Below are 22,389 nucleotides of genomic sequence, written 5' to 3' on the forward strand. Positions count from 1 at the left end.
CTCAGGGTCCATCCTGCAGGCCAACCCAGAACTGAAAATTCACAGCCCAGTAGATAGATCATTGAACTTGGAGTCAGGAAAACCTAAATTCAAATCCAGCCTCAGACCGCTACTAGGTATGTGACCCCGGGGGCAAAACGCATCAACTTAATCTCTGTTTACCTCAGTTTCCTTAACTGTAAAATGGGGATAATGATAGTATCTACCTTGGAGGGTTCTTGTGAAGATCAAATGAGATAATAGTTATAAAACACTTAGCACTGTGCCTGGCACATTACAGGAGATTAATAGATGCTTATTCCTTTCCCCCTTCCCCTTCATTCCAACTTTGAACAGCTATGTTAAAGATAGAATTTGAACACAGGTCTTTCTGACTTCGAGCCCAGAATTCTCTCTGCAATACCACAATGCCACCATTGATGAGCTGTGTAAAAGAAGCGGCATAAGGAATATGAAAAAAAAAAATGAAGGCTGTGTGATTGCATCGTCCTGGGGGGACTCCAGGTGTGGAAACTCCCTTTATCAGTCAATGGCAGACTGGAACCCAGGCCTTCTGATACCCCATCCAGGACTCCCCACCCCAATAGGTTACATTCCAAGATACTACTGTAAGTAAAGAGGTCCAGGTTTTGGATAGGAGGTGGGAAAATTACAATAATAATTGCTGACCTTAATATCTGCAAGAATCTATGATTTTATCAGAAGCATGGAAAAATGCCTTCACCAATACATATTTCGACCCCTCTATGACTTGGTAGATAACCCACAGGAAGGTACTTGGGACGCATAAAAATTAAGCAAGTTAGTTGTGTAAATCTTTATATAGTTGATACAACTGAGAGGCAGACTAGGAATCCAGGTCTCCCTGACATCAAGCTTTGCACTCTACTATGGGAGCTTTCCCTAAGAGGGGGAGGTGTCTGTGAACTTAAAAAAAAAAAAATCAATCATCATATTTCAATATGATCAATTTCCTTTGAGGTCTTATATTTTTTATTTTATGCATTTAATTATAGTATTCTGAAAAAGTGGTCCTTAGATTTCCCCAGACTGCCATGAAACAAACAAAAAAGTTAAGAAACCCTGACAGAAGGGATATCATTGAGGAAATAAATGATCACAAAAGGAGACAGGGCTGGTTATGCATTAAAAGCAAGAGATGAGATGTGGATGGACAGCCTCGGCAGTGTGCTAGTACCCGTGAAATGTAAGAAGGCTTCAGTGGAGGATCTGAGGGAGAATAGGGACAAAGATGAGAAGGGATGAAGGGATGACTATCTTCACTGACAGAAGGAATAGCTTGAAGGGACTTCAGAGGCTTTGCTGCCTTATCTTGTTTTGGGTGAGGCAATTGGGATTAAGTGACTTGCCCAGGGTCACACAGCTAGTAAGTGTTAAGTGTCTGAGGTCGGATTTGAACTCAGGTCCTCTTGACTCCAGGGCCAGTGCTCTATCCACTGCGCCACCTAGCTGCCCCCCTCCCTTATCTTATAAATGAGGAAACAGACTAGGGAAGATTGCCCAAAGTCATGCAAGTGAGTAAATAGGAGAGTCAGGATTTGAACTTGGTTCCTGTGTCTCCAAATTCAGTGCTCTTTCAACTGAAGAATGAAGCTGCCTCCATGTAGGATTATAAATCCTACAATGAGACTCTGGGCAGCCCATACGCCTCCCATTATGGCTCACACCTGTCCTTTCATCTCCACTGAGATCACTCATTCCCAACTGCTTGACCCAGTGAAGGCAGAGTCATTTTCCTTTGTACTTGTTTACCTGGGCCCCAGTCAGTCAGTCAGTAAGTCAGTCAACAGGCATCTATTAAGTGTTTTGTGTGTGTGTGTCAAGCACCTGGGGCTGCAGAGGGAGGCAAAATTATGGTTCTTGTCCTCAAGGAGTTCATATTTGAATGGAGGAGACAGACACACATGGACAAAACTTTGTATATACAAGACACAGGATAAGTTGGAGAGAAGCGCGGAAGGAAGGCACCGAGATTACAGTGGAATGCAAAAAAGTTTCTTGGAGAGGGTGGGATTTAATCTGAGACCTGAGGGAACCTAGAGAATGAGGAGGAGGGAGAGCATGGGAGACATGGAGGGGCCCAACCAGGGAAAATGTTTGGAACTGGGAGATGGTATGTCTTGTGTGAGGAGTGGTGAGTAAGCCAGTCACCAGATCATAGAATAAAGAGAAGGGAGGAAGGGGCTAGAAGACTAGAAAGGTAGGAGGGGGTGAATTCTGTTTGTTTGAAGCAATTAGGGTTAAGTGACTTGTCCAGGGTCACACAGCTAGTAAATATCTGAGGTTGGATTTAAACTTTGGTCCTCCTCACTCCAGAGCCAGTGTTCTGTCCACTGTACCACCTTCTGCCCCAGGGATGGTTTTCTTTTCTTTTCTTTTCTTTTCTTTTCTTTTCTTTTCTTTTCTTTTCTTTTCTTTTCTTTTCTTTTCCTTTCCTTTCCTTTCCTTTCCTTTCCTTTCCTTTCCTTTCCTTTCCTTTCCTTTCCTTTCCTTTCTTTCTTTCTTTCTTTCTTTCTTTCTTTCTTTCTTTCTTTCTTTCTTTCTTTCTTTCTTTCTTTCTTTCTTTCTTTCTTTCTTTCTTTCTTTCTTTCTTTCTTTTTTTGGCTTGGCAATGAGGGTTAAGTGACTTGTCCAGGGTCACACAGCTAGTACATGTCAAGTGTCTGAGGTCTAATTTGAACTCAGATCCTCCTGAATCCAGGGCCCAGTGCTCTATCCACTGCGCCACCTAGCTGCCCCCCAGGGATGGTTTTGAAAGACTTTAAAAGCCAAGCAGAAGATGTTATATTTGATCCTATTTGATTGTGTGTGGAGGGGGTATGGAGATGACATGGTCAGACCTGTGTTTTAGGAAGATCACTTTAGTAGCTAAATGGAGGATGTCTCTCTTATTCTTTCCTCTCTGTCTCTATGTCTCTCTCCCCCCTCCCCTCTGTTTCTCCCCCTTACTTTTTCTCTCTCCTATCTGTCTCTCTCATTCTCTCCACTCTGTCTCTCTCTCTCTGTCTTTTTCTGTCTCTCTCCCCCATCTTCTCTTCTTCTCTTCTCCTCTCCTCTCCTCTCCTCTCCTCTCCTCTCCTCTCCTCTCCTCTCCTCTCCTCTCCTCTCCTCTCCTCTCCTCTCCTCTCCTCTCCTCTCCTCTCCTCTCCTCTCCTCTCCTCTCTCTCTCTCTCTCTCTCTCTCTCTCTCTCTCTCTCTCTCTCTCTCTCTCTCTCTCTCTCTCTCTCTCTCTCTCTCCCATCTCTGTCTCTCTCATTCTATCCCCTCTGTCTTTTGGTCTCTGTGTTTCTTTCTGTCTCTCTCTTTCTCTCCCTCCTCTCTTTCTCCCCCCTCTCTCTTTCTCTTTATCTCTCTCTCCTCTCTCTGTTCTCTCTCTTTCTCCCATCTCTCTGTCTCTCTCTTTCTATACCCTCTTTCTCTCTCTGTATTTCTTTCTGTCTTTCTCTCCCCCCTCTCCTATCTCTCTGTCTCGTTCTCCCCTATGTGTTTCTCTCTCTCCTTCTCTGTCTCTCTCCTTACTCTTCCTCTTATTTCTGTTTCTCTGTCTTTTTCTCCTCCCCCACCAATCTCAGAGATAGGCACTTAGACCCTCACGGGAATATACATGTTCATAGTCTATGCTATGCATGCACCTCCAGCCACTCACGCACAGAGATGTACAGACACCACCACATAAATGTGCGCACGCACACACACACACACACACTCAGGCACATGTTCAGTCAATCATCACAGGCCCACCTGAGCACCCTCCCCCTGTTCCGGTCCCCGCCCAGAGTACCTTGGGCCTAGGGGTGCCCTAGAGCTGCGGCTGATATTATCACCCTGGGACTCCAGCCCAGGCACAAAGGGGCCAGTGTGGAGCTGTGGCAGCCGAAGGCAGAGTCAGAGCCTGGCGATCAGCCTATGGCCCTCTGCCTGGCTGCCCGCCCATTCCGGATCCGGGGGTGGGGTGCCACCCTCCAGACAGGGTTCCATCCTCTTTGTTTTCTCCCAAAGCCAGGGTTTCTGGGCCTGGCCAAGGCCTGCCCTTTAGATTCCTGCTACCACTGGAAATCTCAGATATCTGAGGACTGACGCTTCCAGGCCCAGCCTTCCTTGGCCCAAGCTCCGGCGACCAGTGGAGCTTTCCTTCCCTGCTTGTTTAGGCAGGTGCCTACAGGGCCTGGGAGGCAGTAACAGCTCTGCCGGCTGGCTGGCCCCCTGCCTGGCCCCTCAGGAGCCACACATCTGCTCACCCCTGCCTCGGAGCAGAGAGGGCCTGGGAGAGAAGCCTGACCCTGACCTCCTGCTTCCAACCCTGAAACACAGAAATGCTGCTCTCCCTGTCCTCCCAAAGTCTCCTGCATCCTCACCTCCACCCAGGGGCCGGAGACTCAGAAAGGAGGATATTGCAGATTCCTCTAAGATCTTCTTCCATGTTCTTTAAAGTTTGGCCCTGGTTCAGTTTCTTAGGACACCCCTGAGAACCGATCCCATCAGAGGCCAGGGCCCAAGGTTGAGACAGAATCATATAACAGGAGTCCAAAGCCACAGGATCATAGATTTAGGTATGGGAAGGAGCTCAGAGAACATCTAATCTAAGATCCCATTTTACAAATGAAGCAACTGAGACTCAGAGCACCAAAGTAACTTCTCCTTGATCATACAGGCAGCCCATGGCAAAGGCAGACTTTGAACCCAAGACCTCTGACTAAATTCAGCATTTTTTCCCATTGTACTTTGCCAAAGCAATGACTACAGCCTCCTCAGCCAAAATCGGGGATCTGCCCCCTTATAATCTTCACAACTATGCCCAAGTCAGTAACTTCTCTGGGCCTCAGTTTCCCTGTAAAATTCATAAGAGGAAGAAAGTTGGATTGGATGAACTAAAGTCCCTTTCAACTTTGTACCCTAGCTTCATTCTTTTCCCGATGGTGATGGGAGCTGGGACTTCCTGGCTGGCCCTTATCTATCTGCCCAAGAGTCTACTTGACAATATCCCCAGCAAGTAGCCTTTGCTTCAAGGGTTGTAGTGATGGGGAACTCACTACCCCCCAGGCAGGCCAGTCTACTTTTGGCTAGTTCGAATAGTAAGTTTTTCCTCACATGGAGCCAAAGTCTGACTCCCTGAAACTACATCACCCCCAATTGCTCCCAGATCTGCCCTCTGGGGCTAAGCTGGGCAAGGCTAATTGTTCTTCCACATGACAAGGCTTCAAATGCTTGAAGACAGTGATTCTGTTCTCCCACATCCACACCCTTCCCCTCTCCACGCCCCAAGTCTTTTCTCCCAGGCTTTGCCATGTAGCATGAACTAAAGGCCCTTCCCTGGCCCGGTCACATTCCTGCAGTTTATTGATGCCCTCCGGAATACCTTCCTCCTGGACACGGAGCTTCCTTTAAGGGAGCCCAACACTGCACTCACTTTTTGTCTCTTTCTATCCTTTCTTTCTGCTCTCTCCTCCCTTCCCCAGCCCCAAACTGAAGCCCCATCCCCAGATGGAGGCCTGGGAGAAGACAAGTCCCCTCCTGGTTCTGGGGTGGGAGAAACCATCCAGGACCAGATTGGTTGGAGCATTAAAACGAGGCCTAAATGAGGCCTGGGAACTGAGAAGCAGCAAGTGTGTCCACAATGAGCATCTTTAAACTCCAGGTGCCTGTCCCCAAACACCCTGGCCCTTGGGCAGAAGCCTAGTCAGTTTCCCACCGACTAGTCTGGAGTCAATTTCTTGTTGGAGATCATAAGATGAAAGCTGGAAAGACCCTTTGAGTTGACCCAGCTCCACCCCCTCATTTTCCAGAGGTGTGATCAGAGTCCCCAGGAAGTTCAATGACTTTCCAAAGGAAACACACAGAATCGGGTTTTGAACTTACATCCTCTGACTGAATTCAAAGCTTCCACCTGAGGCACAGAAATAGGGTCTAATAAGGGAGGGATGATTCTTCCTCCCAGAGAGAGGCATCCAGGAAAGCGGGGAGAAAAGGAGAGATTAGGAGGTTTGGGGGTAAGTCTTGACCATGTTGGTCTGATAGCAGAGCCATGATCTCAGGTGCAGAGGGAGTTTGGGCCCTGAGGCCTCGAATGAGCCTAGCCATCACTGTTTCAAACACATCCCATTTCTGGGGTCTCCAGAGGCCTCCCCCAGACCCTCCACTACTTTGTCTGCAGGAGGATGTCTCTACCATTCCCATACCCAGGGTCAGAGCCTAGCCCGACACTTAGGATGGCCCTGTGCCACAAGGACCCAGGCGCTCTCAGTAGCTGTCACACAGCCAAGGATGGGGTGGGGCCAAGTGTCCCACTGAGCCAAAGGAGAGAGGACAAGGACACACTACCCACACCCCCACCTCCTGTGCCAGAAGTGGCTCCTCCACCCCCATCCCGTCTTGGCCTAGCTTTCTGCACTTCTCTCTCTGCCCCTGGGTCTCTCTCCCCTATTTCTGTCTGACACCAGCTGCATCCCAAGCTCCCAGTTCAGTCTCCTGCTTCCTACTGTCTCTCCATCCCCATCACTTTTTTCTTTATTAGTTTCTCTCTGAGCCTCTGTTTCAGGCTTTCAATTTCAGCCTCTTTCTATTTCTGTTTCTTTCTGTCTGGCCTGGGGGCTTCAGGCTCCTGGTCTCGGGTTTAATCTCTGTCTCTCTATATCTCTAGAGTCCCAGGGATGTGTATCGGGACCCTATTCTCAAGTTTGCCATCTGTCTATGCCTCTGCCTCTTTCTGCCTTGTGTCTACACCTGCCCGGTGTCCCTCTGTCGGTCTTTTCCCCTCCCTCAGGCTTAGTATGTGGGTCTAGGTATTTGTCTCTCCTGCGGGTCCCAGAGATCCCCAGGGTGCCTCCCACCCAGGACCCCCTCCCTCCATCCCTGGGACAGTCCCCAAGTGGGGAGCGACGCTCACCAGAGAGGGTGGGCCACTGTGAAGCGACGCTGCAGTCGGATGCTCTGGTTTACCAGCAATTTCCTGAAGAGCCCGGGGGAACTGCGCGGGGAAGCCCGGGGAGACCCGACTGGTGAGGAGGGGGCGCCTGGGCCAGGGCCCGGGGGGCTGCGCTGCCCACCCAGCATGGCTGGCTGGTCCCCTGAAGGTTCCCAGACTGCTGCCTCAGGGCTCTCTCTGGCTCTTTCTGGGTGTCTGGGAGTCTCTCTGAGTGTAGGTCTCTGTCTCTGGGTGTCTCTGGCTGCGTGTGTCTCTCTCCGTCTCTGTCTCTCCCTCCCCCCCCCCCTCCTCAGTGTGTCACTCTGTGTGTTTCTGTGTCCCTTTCTCCGCGTCGGGTCTTTTTCTCCGCCCGTCGCCGGGGCGGGGCTTCCGGGGGGGTCCCGGGACGGCGAGCGGGGGTCAGACAGGCTGCTAGGGCGGCCGGAAGAACAGAAACGCAGAGTACAGCGCCCCCGGCCCCCCACCTCGAAGCTCACTCCCCCAAAGTCTCTTCTTCCCGCCCGTCCGCAGCTGGGGGCCTGGCTCGGGCCCAGGCGCAGGGGGTCCGCCCCGCCCCACTTTGCTCTTAGGCTCTCTCTGTCTTTCAGGGTCCCGCTTCAACCCGGGCTCAGTCTCTGTCACTGCCAGCCACTCCCCCCCCTCCCCCTCTCTCTATTGACTCAGTTTCTCTGCTCCTGCTTCTGTCTCTGTTTCTCTCTGTCCCAAGCTTTCTTTCTCGGTTGCTCAGTTTCGTGTCTTGTCGCTTTCTCCATTTCTCTTTCCCTGTCTCTCAGTCTCAGATCTTGTCCCTCTAACACATCTCTCTTTCTGAGTCTTGTCTGGAGCCTCATCACCACCAGCCGCGCCTCTCTCTGTTTCTATCTCTGTCCCTGTCCCTTCTGGGGCCGGCCTGGCTTGAATTCAGCTGGGCTCATAAAGTGTCAGAGTGCTTTAGGCGGGAGGGGGGGGCGGGGCCCCCGGGGCCAAGGCTGTCCCCATTCCTTTCCCTCCCCCTTCCTCCTCTCCCTCTCCCCACAGCAGACCCTGCTGGGCGCCAGAGCCGGAACCCGACCTCCCTGGGGCCCCTATCCCTGTCAGTTCAGTATTGCAGCTGAGACTCGTGAAAAGGGGTAGGGGTGAGAAAGGAGTGGGTGGGGAAGAGGCTCACTCCCTGGGACCCAGACTCCCGGCCCCCTGAGCAGCGCTTGACACAGACCAGACCCTGCTCCTCTCTCCAGGATTCATCTTTCTTTCTCGGTCCTGAGCTCCAATCGGCCAAACATCCGGCCGTTCCCCCCAACCCTCCCCCCCCCATTCCCTCCCGGGCCTCTGGACCGAACTGGAGAGGGAGACAGGAGGAGACACAGAGCAGGCCCCGCTGTCACCGGCACAGACAGTCTAGCTCATCCCCAGGGCTTCCTTTCTTCCGGGATCTGTGCCTTCCTAGCTCCTGAGGCCTACTTCACACCCCACCTCAGTTGGGGGGGGGGTCCTCTCCAGAAAGTACTAGATTTGGAATCAGGTCATTTGGGTTTGAATTCCACTATGACTATAGATAAGTCATCTAGCCTTCTTGGGTCTTAGTTTCTCCATTTGTAAAATGCTAGACCATCTCTAAAGTCTCCACAAAATCGAAAACTCTTAGAAGCTTAAAAACCTCCCCTTCCTTCCAACCATCCCTCCCTCAGAGCAGCTGCTACAGCCTTCATGAAGGGGGTGGTGGTGGTAGGGTGCTAGAGTTGAGGCCAATAGCACTCAGACCCCCAAAGAAGCCATCTGGAACCCCAAAGGCTTCTTCTGCTTGGTGGGTGTGTGCATCTGAGTACACATCTGTGAATTTGGGCTCTGTGTGTGTCTCTGTGTGTGTTTGTGTCTGTGTCTGTGTGATTATACCCAAAGGTTTGGGTTGGTGTGTACTCAGGTATTTTTATTTTTTGGCTGAGGTGGAGTTGGAGCAGAAGGTGAGTTTTCCTTGGTATAGGGAGATCCCTGTACCAATTCAAACTTGTAATTATTTCTTCAATAAAGTCTCAGATCTAGGGTGTCAGAGGCAGGATTTGAAACCAGGTCCTGCTGACCCCAAGGCCAGTCTTCTATCTGTCACACGTGCTGTCCCTCACTCTAAGACTTAATCACGTCCTTTATTGTACTGTATTGATTTCTGTAGGTGTCTCTAGTTCTCTCAGTATGACTAGGGCCCTGCAGGCAGCAGAATCTTCGTTAATATTTGGGTTTTTTCCATTTCTGTTTGGGGAAGTGGGGGGGACAGCAATCCTGTGTTTGGGTATATTTCAGTGCCTCTGTATGCGTGTATCTCTATGGATCTCCTTTTGTTTCTGGGTCTGGGCATTTCTCTAGTTTGAGCATGTTTCTGGGTCTGGGTTTTATGTGTCAGAGTTTCTCTGGATCTGTATGTTTGCCTGCCTAGACCTGGGTGGGTGTTTTCTGGATCTGAGGATGGTACTGTTTGTGTGGTGAGAAGGGACCGGGTCCAAACCCAGAAGGATAGTTTTTTGTTTGTTTGTTTGTTTTGTGTTCCTTCAGGTCTGCTATGTCTGGGTTTGTGTGGGTTGCTGGGTCTGGATAAGAAAGTGTGAAGTGTCTGGAAATGTTTGTCTTGGAATTTCAGCAGGTTTAGGAGCTGAAGGTATATTTCTGGATCAAAGTATAGTAATCCTAGTGTTTCTGTAGGTCTGTATGTTTCAGTGTGTATTAGTGTGTTTCTGAGTCTGGTTGTAGGTTTCTGGGTGTATATTTCAGCATGTGTTGGTGTTACTGGAGTAGGGTGTGTTTCTTGGTCTGGCTGTGGGTATCTGGGTGCTTCTGTATGTTTCAATGTGTGTTGGTGTCACTGGAGTAGGATATGTTTCTGAGTCTGACTATAGGTATCTGGGTAGTTCTGTGGGTCTGTATATTTCAGTGTGTTGATTTCACTGGATTAGTGTGTGTTTCTAAGTCTGGCTGTGGATGCCTAAGGTATTTCTGTATATTTCAATGTTTGTTGGCAACACTGGAGTAGGGTATGTTTCTGGGTCTGGTTATGGGTATCTGGTACTTCTGTGGGTCTATATGTTTCAGTGTGTGTTGATTTCACTGGATTAGTGTGGATTTCTAGGTCTGGCTGTGGGTGTCTGGATATTTCTGTATATTTCAATGTGTGTTGGTGTCACTGGAGTAGCGTGTGTTTCTGGGTCTGGCTATGGGTGTCTGTACTTCTGTGGGTCTGTATATTTCAGTGTATGATGATTTCTTTTCATTAGTGTGTATTTCTGGGTCTGATTGCAGATGTCTCATTGTTTCTGAGGGTTGTATTTTTGGGGCCTGGGTTTACCTGTGGGTCCCTGCATGTGTGTCTAGGTTTGGAAGCATGTCTCATTGATTCTGAGATTTTTGCAATTCTGAATGGGGGCATATCTGTTTCTGTGTGTCTCTGTCTGTTGAAGTCAATGTTTTGGTGTTTCTGTGGTTTGTGTATATGAGGGGAGGGTCTGAGTGTGTAGGTCTCCATGTTTCTGTGTGTGTGTGTGTGTGTGTGTGTCTGGGTTTGAGTGTTCACATTCTCTTTCTTCCCAGGAACTAATTTCCATTTTCAGAAAGTATCTCCTGGACCAGGGTGCCCAGTTATGTCTAGCTTCAGAAGCTGGATACCAAGGAGCCTCCTAGAAGTTACCAGGACAGCCTTAGTCCCTTCCCCCACTTTCCCCCCCTATCTCTGCAACCAAACACCTGGTGGGAAAGTGCCCTGCTGGCTCTGAGTGGGTAAAAATAATCCCATAGCTGGCCCTGGTCTAATTTTAGCTCCTACCCTTCCCCTGGGAGATGCCAGGGCTCTGAGCCCTGCCCTTTGGAGCATGTCTGTGTGTTTGTGGGGTGGGGAGGAGGTGCTTTGGCCCATCTGAAGCCCTCAATGGCATCCTGGATCACAGTCCCTGCCATGCTAAAGCACTGAAACCCCCTGCTATTCTTCATTCCCAGCCTCTTCCTTCTCTGGCTACACTTTTCAGGCTCAAGGCTGAAGGGGAGGTAGAAGGAACTTGAGGAAGGAAGGGGCCAGAAGGGAGGAGGAGACTGAAGGTGCAGCTCTCCAAATAGGGATGGAGGCAGATGGGGCGGGGGTGGGGGGTGGGAGTGGGGGTGTTAGGAATAGAGAATGAAGAATCCTAGGATCATAGATGTAATGTGAGAAGGGCCTTCATAGGCCATCTAGAACGATTGCCTCATTACAGAGAAGGAAACTGAGGCCCAAAGAGAGAAAGTGATTTGCCCAAGGTTTTGAAGGTAAAGGCTGGGCCAGGATTGAAGCTCAGGTCCTCTGCCTCCAGAGTTAGTCAAGCAATAAGCATTTATTAAGCACCTGCTAAGTTCTGGGTATACAAAGAGAGGTAAAAGACAATCCCTGCCTTCAAGAAGCTCCCAGTCTGATGGGGGAGACAGCATGCATACATCTATGTACAGATAGTCCACAGACAGGATAAATTGGGGGCAATCATCAGAGGGAAGGCACTAGCATTAAGAGCTTTCCCCAGGGGACAGCCAGGTGACGCAGTGGATAAAGCACTGGCCCTGGATTCAGGAGGACCTGAGTTCAAATCCAGACTCAGACACTTGACACTTACTAGCTGTGTGACCCTGAGCAAGTCACTTAACCCTCATTGCCCCACCAAAAAAAAGAAAAAAAAAGAACTTTCCCCACTGTGCCAAGACTCCTAGGATGGCAGACCTAGTGGAAGTCTCCCTCTTCCCAGAGAGCAGGCTTTTTGCATCCCAGGTGGGCTTCTCCCATGACCGGCTCCTCCCATTTCAGGAAGCTTCTGATCCCAGGGCCAGCAAGGGACTGTCTCTGCACATCATTTCACTTGGAAGGCTCAACATCAATTTTCATTCCTGCCTGTAGATTTCCTTTCAGAGATTTGCCTTTAGCAGGGCCCCAGAGCTAGGAAGGTGTCCCTGAGGGACCTAGAGGCTTATGGAGCCCAAAGTACCCATTTTACAGATGGGGAAGTGGAGGACTTGAAAGGGGAAGTGATTTCGCTAAAGTGGTTTCTTTGTGACTGAGATGGGACTAGAGCATAAACCTCCTGGCTTCTATTCTTAGGATTCTTTCATTTATGCCTATGGGGTTCGTTAGAACTGATGATTGACAAACAGGACTCCTATTCTCCCTTGGTCTCTGTCTCTTTCTGTCTCTATCTCTTTCTTTTTCTTACTGTCTCTCCGTCCCTGTTTTTCTGTCTCTGTTTCTGTTTGTCTCTGTGTCTGTCTGTCCATCTGTCTCTGTTTCTGTCTGTCTGTCTCTGTCCCTGTCTTTCTGTCTCTGTCTGTTTCTGTTTGTCTCTGTGTCTGTCTGTCCATCTTTCCGTTTTTCTCTATCCCTGTCTTTCTGTCTCTGTTTGTGTCTGTGTCTGTCTGTCCATCTGTCCTTTGTCTCTGTTTGTGTCTGTCTGTCTCTGTTGGTCTCTGTGTCTGTCCTTTTGTTTCTGTCCCTGTCTTTCTGTCTCTGTCTTTTTGTGTCTCTGCCACTAACTCCTTGTGTGAACCCAGACAAGCATGAGAATCAGCATTAGTGGATGTGTGCTGGGCCGGGAGTGAGGAAGACCTGGGGATTCAAATCCCACCTTTAGTGTTTACTAGCTGTGTGACTTGAGTGGAATCACTTGATTCCTCTAGGTCTCAGTTGTCTCATGTGTAAAATGAGGGGATTGACCTTGATAGCTTCTCGGGTCCCTTTTGGATCCAAATGTATCATCCTCAGCTAGTTCCTTCTCTCTGGGCCCCAGTTTTCTCATCTATAAGAAGAGAGAGTTGGACTAGATTGTATCCTGAGTGCTTAGCACACAGCAGGAGATTAATAAATGCTTGTGGACTGCCTGTAAAGTTTCTTTCAGCTCGAATTCCTAATACATGATTTTAGATGATCAAACCGCTAATCAGCAGCCCCAATTAGCTCACTTAATAAGGCAAAGGATTGAAACAATGGCATCTCAAAGGCACCAGCCCCTGCCGCCCTCCCTAGTATAGGAGGACCCTGCCCACTGGTGGAAGGCAATGGGTTTGCCCAAGGCAGAAAGGCACTTTCGCACTCCGGCCGCTAGGTGGAGGTGAGTTGCGCGCGGGGTCGGGGAGGATGAGAGAGGGGAGGGGTGTTGGGGCGGGGCAGGGCTCAATGAGTTCCCAAGACAGCTCGGTCTTCACATAAGGTTCCCTGTCCCGTCTCCGTAGCACCGAGGGCTTTAAGACGTGGTTCTTGGTGCTATACTTACCGCTCCTCTCTTCGTCCCACCCTTCCCCCGGTAGCTTGAGAAATGTGCTTTGCAAACATTAAGGCCAAGGGCAGCTAGGTGGTGCAGTGGATAAAGCACCGGCCCTGGATTCAGGAGGACCTGAGTTCAAATGCGACCCCGGACACTTGACACGTACTAGCTGTGTGACCTTGGGCAAATCACTTAACCCTCACTGCCCCCCCCCCCCCCCGCAACAACCATTAAGGCAGTGTAGAAATGGGGTTTGCTATCCAGTGGCTGGAAGGAACCCAATGCATAGAAGAGATTCCCACTTGGATTGCTGTCTTTCAGACTTCTGACTTGGATTAGTTAAGTGATCCTGGGCATAACCTCTCTGACCTTCAGTTTCCACATCTGTAAAGTGGGGATTAGAATCTCTGCATTACTTTTGTCACAGTGATGTGACAAGCAGACAAGATGAGCACTGTGCCACAATCCTTAAAATGATGAATCATTATTGTTATTAAGGTATGATCTTAGAGACAAATGACCATTGATAAACTGAGCTTCTAGAAGGAAAAGATGGCAGCTGTCTCCTATAGAGATAACCCCTCCAGCAAACCTTTTTGTCCTCAGGCAAGAGCATAGATCTCTTCCCCATAGATTCACAATCTCACAGTCAAAGCTGGGAGAGTCCTTACAGCATAGAACACAGAATGTCAGATAAGGAAGTTACCTTAGAAGAGAGAACTCTAGATCTGGGAGGATCCTTAGAACATGGAATGTCAGAGCTGGGAGGGCCCTTAGAACAGAGGATGTCATCTGGGAGGATCCTTAGGACCCAGAATGTCAGGGGTGGGAGGATTCATAGGACACAGAATACCAGAGCTGGGAGGAATGTGTGGGAACACATTGTTTATCTCCCTCATTTTCCAGGAGTAGTTCAGAGACAGAGAAGGATGTGTATAGTGCCCAGTAGCAAAGCTAGGCAGAACTCAAGGCTTGGGCCTCCTGTAGAGCAGAGAAGAAAACTGAATGCCAGAGCGGGAGACAGAGAAACCCCTTTCAGAGTCCTCTTGATGGGGACATTGAAGAAAAGGAGCCAGTATGATGTGATGGGAAACTCCAGGGGGTTACTGGTGATACCAGCTGTCCCCCTTGGAATATGGGGCTTATGGGGACAAGTGAAGGGATAGCAAGATCCCCAGGACTGGCTTTCATTTCTTTTTTCTTTCTTTCTTTTTTTTTTTTTGGCTTTCACTTCTAAGGCTGATGACAAGTAGACTTGAGGCAGTGAATCACGGGACTTAACACAAGAAACTGCAAAGATGAAAGACAAGAACCGTTAACATGGAGGGCTTGTGGAAAGATGGATGCGCAGATGTGCTCTTGGTGGAGCTTTGAACTGTTCCAACCATTTTGGAAAGCAACCTGGAATTCTTTGAAGAAGGCAATTAAAGTGTCCTTAACCTTTGACCTAGAGATTGCTGTGCCAGACATGTATGCCTAGCAGGCCAATAAAGAGAAGTCAGACCTGGATACATCAAAGGAGGGGAAGCTGGTTCTCCTTCTTTCTGCTAATCGATATAGCCACCAGATATAATCAAAGATGACAAGGTTTTAATGTGCTAACAAAGTCATTACCTCCTATTATGCCTTTTCAGAGGAGGAACTCCTCTCTGGTGGAGTCAGAAGAGAGAAGAATCATTAGATTAGCAAAAAAAAAAATGGTAGTACTCTTGCAGGAATAAGGGGGAATCAAGGGAAAGGAATAAACATTTATATAAGCACCTACTATGTGCTAGGTATTTTATAAATATTATTGCACTTGATCTTCATAACAATCCTGGCAGTTAGGAGTGATTATTATTCCCATTTTACAGTTAAAGGAACTGAGGTAGACAGAGGTTAAGTGACTTGCCCAGAGTCACATAGTAAGTGTCTGAGGCTGAATTTGAACTCAGGTCTTCCTGACTTTAGGTCCAATGCTCTACTCACTGTGCTACCTCCATGTCTTATATGCTAAGCCCTGGTGGTTCTCAGCAATTTCATAAGAACCCATCTCTTCATCTCCTGGGGGGGTGGGTAAGGATGGTGGGAGAGGAGGAAAGGATTTCATTTTCTCCCTCCCTTTCCTCCACTGTCCTCTAGTTGAGAAGCTACTGATTCAGGAGGAGACACCCCTTCCAGCAATCAGAGAATCAGCTTCAGAGAGTTTGAGGTCTGGTTAAGTGAGCATAGATGCAGAGTGCCAGTTGAGGCCAGGGCTAGAAGCAGCTTCAAGGAACAGGACCTCTGGCAGCAAAGAGAAAATCCAGTGATGGACTCAAGAGAATGCCACTCCTGGCAGTTTGGATTTGATCTTTGGAGAGGAGCAGACTGAGGAAGAGATACTGTTCTTCAGCGAAGTTTCATGAAGACTCTCTTTTCTTTTCTTTTTTTCCTGCAGAGCAATGAGGGTTAAGTGACTTGCCCAGGGTCACACAGCTAGTAAGTGTCAAGTGCCTGAGGCTGGATTTGAACTCAGGTCCTCCTGAATCCAGGACCGGTGCTTTATCCACTGTGCCACCTAGCTGCCCCTGACGAAGACTCTCATAGGAGAGAAAGAACATTGGATCCCTGTAGTTTCACAGCTGGGAATTGCCTTGGCCCCATCAGTCCTAATTTGTGTGATTTCTTTTCTTTTCTTTTCTTTTCTTTTCTTTTCTTTTCTTTTCTTTTCTTTTCTTTTCTTTTCTTTTCTTTTCTTTTCTTTTCTTTTCTTTTCTTTTCTTTTCTTTTCTTTTCTTTTCTTTTCTATTCTATTCTATTCTATGCCATGCCATCCCATTCTATTCTGTTCTGTTCTAATTGGTTTGTACCCATTCTTCTCATAGATGTTAAGTAAATGCCTATACCAAGAGAAAGCAGTGTCTACTGACTGATTGTTAATAGGAAGTACACCTGCGGAGACTCTTGAATTATAGGTTACCCACAGGGCAACCTAGAACCCATAGAAGTAGTAGGTGCCCTCTGGGAAGGTAGTTTAAAGGGCATATAACACTGAGGGGTGTTTGTAGGAATCAAGTCCCCCTCCCCTTACATATTTATAATATCAATTTTGTAGTAGTAAAGAACTAAAAAAGCAGATGTCCATCCATTAGGGAATAGCTACATTGTGGTACATGAATGGTAGATTATATTACTGTGTTGTAAGCAATGATGAATATGGTGACTACAGAGAAGCATGGGAAGATTTATATGAACTAATGCAAATTGAGGTAGGCAGGACCAGGACTATACCCAATGACTGTAACAATGTAGGTGAAAAGAATCACCATGAAACAATAAAAACTGAAGGTTATAAAAATATAATGGCCATGGCTGGCCCCAAAGAAAAAATGAAAAAGTACTTCCTTCCTCATTTTGCATATGGATACTATAGAAAATGTCAGACTTCTTGATCTACTTTGAGATGGTTTAGTGGATAGAGCACTGGGCCTGGAGTCAGGATGACCTGAGTTCAAATTCAGCCTCAGATACTTACTATATGACCCTGTGCAAGTTACTTAATCTCAGTCTACCTTAGTTTCTTCAACTGTAAAATGGGGATAATAATAGCTCCTAATTCCTTTGGTTGATATGAGAATCAAATGAGATAATATTTGTAAAGGGCTTAGCCCAGTGCCTGGTATATAGTAAGTGTTTCATAAATGCTTGTTTTCTTCCTTCCTAATGGTGCCAAACTATTCCCCCCCCCCTCTTTTTTTATTCTTTCTTATAAATGATGGCTCTCTGGGAGAGAGAGAGGAAAAGAGATATCATGGGTAATATAAGTGATCTAAAACAAAAGATATCAATAAAAATTGGTTTTGAAAAAAAAAGAAACAGAAGGAACACTTTGTCCTTATCTGGTCCAATTCTTGCATTTTAGAGATGAGGTACCAGAAACAAAGGAAAATTCCTTGGTTAAAAGTCTAAGCTTCTTCTCTTGTGGCTACTGGGTCTCCTTGGGGGAGGGGGAAGAGGGGACCAGATAAACAGATACATTCCTAGAAACTTTAGGACCTCCCTATAGATTCTAAGATAAAATACAAACTCCTCAGCCTGTAGTTCCAAGCCCTCTAACTGTTTGACACCAGCCTGTCTTTCCAGGCTTATTTCACACAACTCCTCCTCATATACTTTGTCAAACTGGCCTATTTGCTCATAAATGATATTCCATTTCCTACCTCCTTGCCTTTGCTGGGGCTGTGCTCCATTCCTCAAATGCCTTTCCTCCTCACTTATGCCTCTAGGTTCAACTCAAATGCCACATGAGGCTTTTCTGACTCCCCCTCTTGTTAGGGCTCTTTCCCACATTTGGTATTTATTTTGTTCATTTCTTATATTTCCTTATCTCCCTATATGCCCCTCCGCCAGTAGAATGTAAGCTCTTAAGAATAAGAACTGCTTAATTTTTATCTTTGTAGCCATTCAATAAAGCATTTATTAAGCTCCTACTATTTGCTATACAAAAACCTAAGATAATACCAGTTCTCAAAGGATTTACATTCTCCTGGATTCAAGAGGTCCACAGAGTAGCACAGTGCCAGGTACACAGTAGATGCTTAATAAATGCTTATTAACTGAGAAGTATATACGAGGTAAAGATAATGTAATTCTAGAGGGAAGAACCTTACTAGCAAAGAAGACTATGAAAGGCCTCCTGTAGATGGTAGCATTTGAGCCTTGAAGGAAGCTAGGAATTCCCAAAGGCAGAGAGCAGGAAGCACATTTTGGATGTGGGGGATATCATGTACAAAGGTGCAGAGGTAGGAGATAGATTTGCAAGAACAGGGAGCAGTAGGCCAGTTTGGCTAGAAGGCAGAATGCATGAAAGGCAGTGATGTTTAATGAGTCAGCAAAGGTAGGACAGAGTAAGATTATTTGGGGCTTTAAATGCTAAGATAGGGAGTCTGTATTGGGCCCCAGAGGCAATAGGAAGCCACTGAATTCCTCAAGCAGAGGAATAGGGTTAGATTTGTGCTCTAGCAGTATTAGCTCGGCAGCTATGTGTGGGATGAATTGGAGAGAAGAGAGAATGAAAGCAAGGAGACAAATCAGGGAGTCATTGCAAAAGTCTAGGCAAGAGGTGAAGACGGGAACTACAGTTGTAGCTGTGTGATCAGAGAGGAGGGAACAGGACAAGAGATGTCCTGGAGACAGAATTGACAAGACTTGGCAACTGATTGGATATGAGACTTCAGGGAAAAGGAAGTGGCAAGCATGGCTCCAAGGCTGTCTGAAATGATGGTGGTGCCACCAACGAGAGGAGGGGGTTAGGTGGGAATAAAGTAAGTTCTCTTTTGTACATATCAAGTTGAAGATGCTCATGAGACACCCAGTCAGAAATGTCTAACAGGACCTGAGCTCAGGAAAGAGACTAGAGGTAAATATCAAGATCTAGGAATCATTTTCATTGAGATAATAATTGAACCCAAGAAAGCTGATGAGATCATCAAGGGAGGGGGCATAGGAAGATAATAATTATTATTAATGATAATTATTATTAATAATAATAACTAGAGTTATATAGCACTTTGTGGTTTGTGACATACTGTAACATTATTTCATTTGATCCTCACAACAGCTCTTTTATTATCCCCATTTTACAAATGAGGAAACTGAGGCTGAGGGTGCTCAGGCTGAGAATGGTCAACTGACTTGCCCAGGGTCACATAGTTGGTCTGTGTCTGAGGCCACATTTGAATTCTGGTCTTCCTGACTACTTCCTGCACCATCTAGCTGCAGCAGACAATAGATCTAAGGACAGAGGCTTGGAGAGTAACTACAGTTAGAGGATGGGTTAAGGCTGTTAATATTGCAAAGGAGAAGGGGCAGCTAGGTGGCGCAGTGGATAAAGCACTGGCCCTGGAGTTAGGAGTACCTGAGTTCAAATCCAGCCTCAGACACTTACTAGCTGTGTGACCCTGGGCAAGTCACTTAACCCCAATTGCCTCACTAAAAAAACCCAAACAAACAAAAAACAAATTAAAAAAAAATATTGCAAAGGAGATAGAGAAAGAGCAGCCAGGCAGGTAGAAATAAGGATGGCAGGAAAACCTAAGGGAGGGAGAGTATCCAGGAGAATGGGATGCTAATTAGTGTCAGATGCTGCAGAGATGTCAGGAAGGGTAAGGAGTGAGAATGGGTTATTAGATTTGGCAATCAAGAAATCATTAGTAACCTTGGAGAGAACAGTTTCAGCTGCAAGATGAGGTTCAGAGTTATAAGAGGTTGAGGGAAGCTTGAGAAGAAGACTGGAGATGAGGGTAGACAGATTTTTCTGGGAATCTGGCTGTGAAAGGGAAGAGGGATATGGGATGATAGCTTTAGAGGATGGTGTGCCAAGTGAAGGCTTTAGTTTTTTAAGGATGGAGAAGACCTGAGCTTGTTTGTAGGCAGCAGAGAAGGAGCCAGGAGAGAGACAAAGACAGACTGGGTTGGGGGGAGAGACAGAGACAGAGAGAAAGATAAATAGACAGAAATGGGAGAGAGAGAGAGAGAGAGAGAGAGAGAGAGAGAGAGAGAGAGAGAGAGAGAGAGAGAGAGAGAGAGAGAGAGAGAGAGAGAGAGAGAGAGAGAGAGAGAGAGAGAGAGAGAGAGGGAGAGAGAGAGAGAGAGAGAGAGAGAGAGAGGGGGAGAGAGAGAGAGAGAGGGAGAGAGAGAGAGAGAGAGAGAGAGAGAGAGAGAGAGAGAGAGGGAGAGAGAGAGAGAGAGAGAGAGAGAGAAAAGAAGAAGAAGAAGGGAGGAGGAAGAGGAAGGGAGGGAAAGAGAGAGAGAGGAGGGGGGTTGATCTGGAAGGGAGAAAAAGGAAGGGATGGGATGGGATTGATGGCATAAAGAGAGGAGTAGACCTTGGAAATGAGGAGGAATGCCTCTTCCTCAGAAGTTGGAGCAGAAGGGAGAGAAGAGGGGATGTCAAAGAGTTTTGAGATGTGAAATAGGGGATCAGTGGCCTGCTGGAGAATGTTCATTGTTTTCTCAGTCAAGTGTGACAGGAAGACCTCTGCTGAGAGGGATTTGGGAGGGGATAGTGTGGAAGGAAGGCCTGAAGAGGAAAGAGTTTTGGAGCAGCCTATGTGTATGAAATAGTCAATTTGGGATGAGTTTTCAGTGAGGGATTACCTAATGGCAATGAAGGCCCACTGAGATCAGGCACTGTGTTAGGTGCTGATCTGCATAGTTCTGTGACTTCCTCCAGTTCCATTCAGCTGTATATGTGTAAAAGTAGATAATGCTGATGAAGAGAGTTTGGCAGAGGATGGACTACAATAGAAGGGAGTAAGGGAATTGAGGGTAGACTGCAGCATATTCTTTAATTGGTTAGCTACAAAGTCAATATTGGGAAGGGAAGAAAGTAAGGCCAATTTAGGGAGGAAGGGCTTGAGCAGCCCTGAAGGAATAAGGGGCTGGAGGTCATAGCAAGGATGGAAGAGAAATGAAGCTTGGGAAGAGAAAGACAGGAAATAGCTGTCATACAGAGAAATTTCAGAGTTCTTTTTTTTTTTTTGTGGGGCAACTGGGGTTAAGTGACTTGCCCAGGGTCACACAGCTAGTGATTGTCAAGGGTCTGAGGCCAGATTTGAACTCAGGTCCTCCTGAATCCAGGGCTGGTGCTCTATCCACTGTGCCACCTAGCTGCCCCTAAATTTCAGAGTTCTTGATCATGGAAATCGACTCCCTAGCACCGTACCCAACACATAGAAAGTTTTAAATAAATGTTCACTTGGTTGAATTGAATTGACATAGATATGTGCAGGCAGATCACACAATCACAGCAACACACAGTCATGTAGACAGTTATGGGCTCTTCTCATTTGTGCAGAGACCTGAGAATTCCTGGAGAACCTAGAACCCAGGACCTGAGAAGACTAGAAAGAACCCTAGGAGGGCACTTGGAAGACTAGAATTTTGAGTTCCAGTTTCGATACTGGCCTTCTGTGCCCTTCAACAAGTCTCTTTCTTTCTCTGGGCTTCAGTTTCCTTATCTACAAAATGAAGACATTGGGCTAGATCATCTTTAAAGATTCTGGCACTCTGTGACCTTTGACATGGATTCCTTCCTTCATACTTACACGACTCTACCCTAGTTCAGGTCTCCTCTCTCTCTTTCATGTCAAGACTATTGCACTGGAATCCTAAATGGTTTCCTAGCCTCAAATCTCTCCTCTCTGCAATCCATCCCCTGAACAGTTGCCAGAGGGATATTCTCAAGGCACAAGGTTGGACTATGTTACTCCCTTGCTCAATGAACTCCAATGGCTCCCTCTTACTTCTAGGATCAAATACAGACTCTTGTTTATTGTTGAAAGTCTTTCACAGTCTGTTTCCCAACTTCCCTTTTCAGTCTTATTAATGATTTCCAGTCTTAAATTATTTTCCATCTCCCCCCTGTATTTTTGCCTAGGCTGCTCCTCAAGCCTTCAATATATTGGGGGGGGCTGGGCAATGAGGGTTAAGTGATTTGCCCAGGGTCACACAGCTAGTAAGTGTCAAGTGTCTGAGGCAGGATTTGAACTCCAGTCCTCCTGAATCCAGGGCTGGTGCTTTATCCACTGCACCACCTAGCTGCCCCCTTCCAATATACTTCTTTCTCTGTTTAGAATTTTATTTTCCAAATTACATGTAAAAACAAATTTTGACATCAGTTTTTTAAAACTTTGTGTTCCAACTTCTCTTCCTCCCTCCCTTCCCACCTCACCCCCAAGAACTCAAGCAATTCAACATAAGCTATACATGTTTCCAATACACTTCTTTTTTTGGGGGGGGGGTGAGGCAATTGGGGTTAAGTGACTTGCCCAGGGTCACACAGCTAATAAGTGTCAAGTGTCTAAGGCTGGATTTGAACTCAGGTCCTCCTGACTCCAGGGCCAGTGCTTTATCCACTGCGCCACCTAGCTGCCCCATTCAATACACTTCTTTTTTTTTTTTTTTGAGGCAATTGAGGTTAAGTGACTTGCCCAAGGTCACACAGCTAGTAAGTGTTAAGTGTCTGAGGCCGGATTTGAACCCAGGTACTCCTGAATCCAGGGCCGGTGCTCTATCCACTGCGCCATCTAGCTGCCCCAAATACACTTCTAAGAATACTTCACATAGCTCAGAATCTAGCCCAGTGCTTGGCACATAGCAGGTGCTCAATCAGTCCCTGTTAATGGCTTGGTCTATGTTTTTAGGGCATTCCCAGTTTCTCTGTTCTCTATTCTGTGGAACCTTACAGATTTT

General features: G+C 47.1%; 1 protein-coding gene across 2 annotated transcripts in view; it reads right to left on the minus strand.

The window, feature by feature from the left end:
• The window catches only part of PDE4C (phosphodiesterase 4C), a 60,718-nt gene that overhangs the window by 33,889 nt on the left and 4,440 nt on the right, over positions 1 to 22,389 (minus strand). Inside the window, exon 1 of one of the 2 annotated variants that reach the window (XM_043978119.1) lies at positions 6,905 to 7,221. The exons of the other annotated variant lie outside the window; for it this stretch is intronic. Coding sequence (XP_043834054.1) covers positions 6,905 to 7,071 — 167 coding nt within the window. The 5' untranslated portion in view covers positions 7,072 to 7,221. Of the gene's footprint in view, positions 1 to 6,904; positions 7,222 to 22,389 lie in introns of those variants that run through there. 2 annotated transcript variants of the gene reach the window in all.

Source organism: Dromiciops gliroides, chromosome 1 (assembly GCF_019393635.1).
Source record: "Dromiciops gliroides isolate mDroGli1 chromosome 1, mDroGli1.pri, whole genome shotgun sequence".
In the NCBI taxonomy this organism is placed as follows: domain Eukaryota; kingdom Metazoa; phylum Chordata; class Mammalia; order Microbiotheria; family Microbiotheriidae; genus Dromiciops; species Dromiciops gliroides.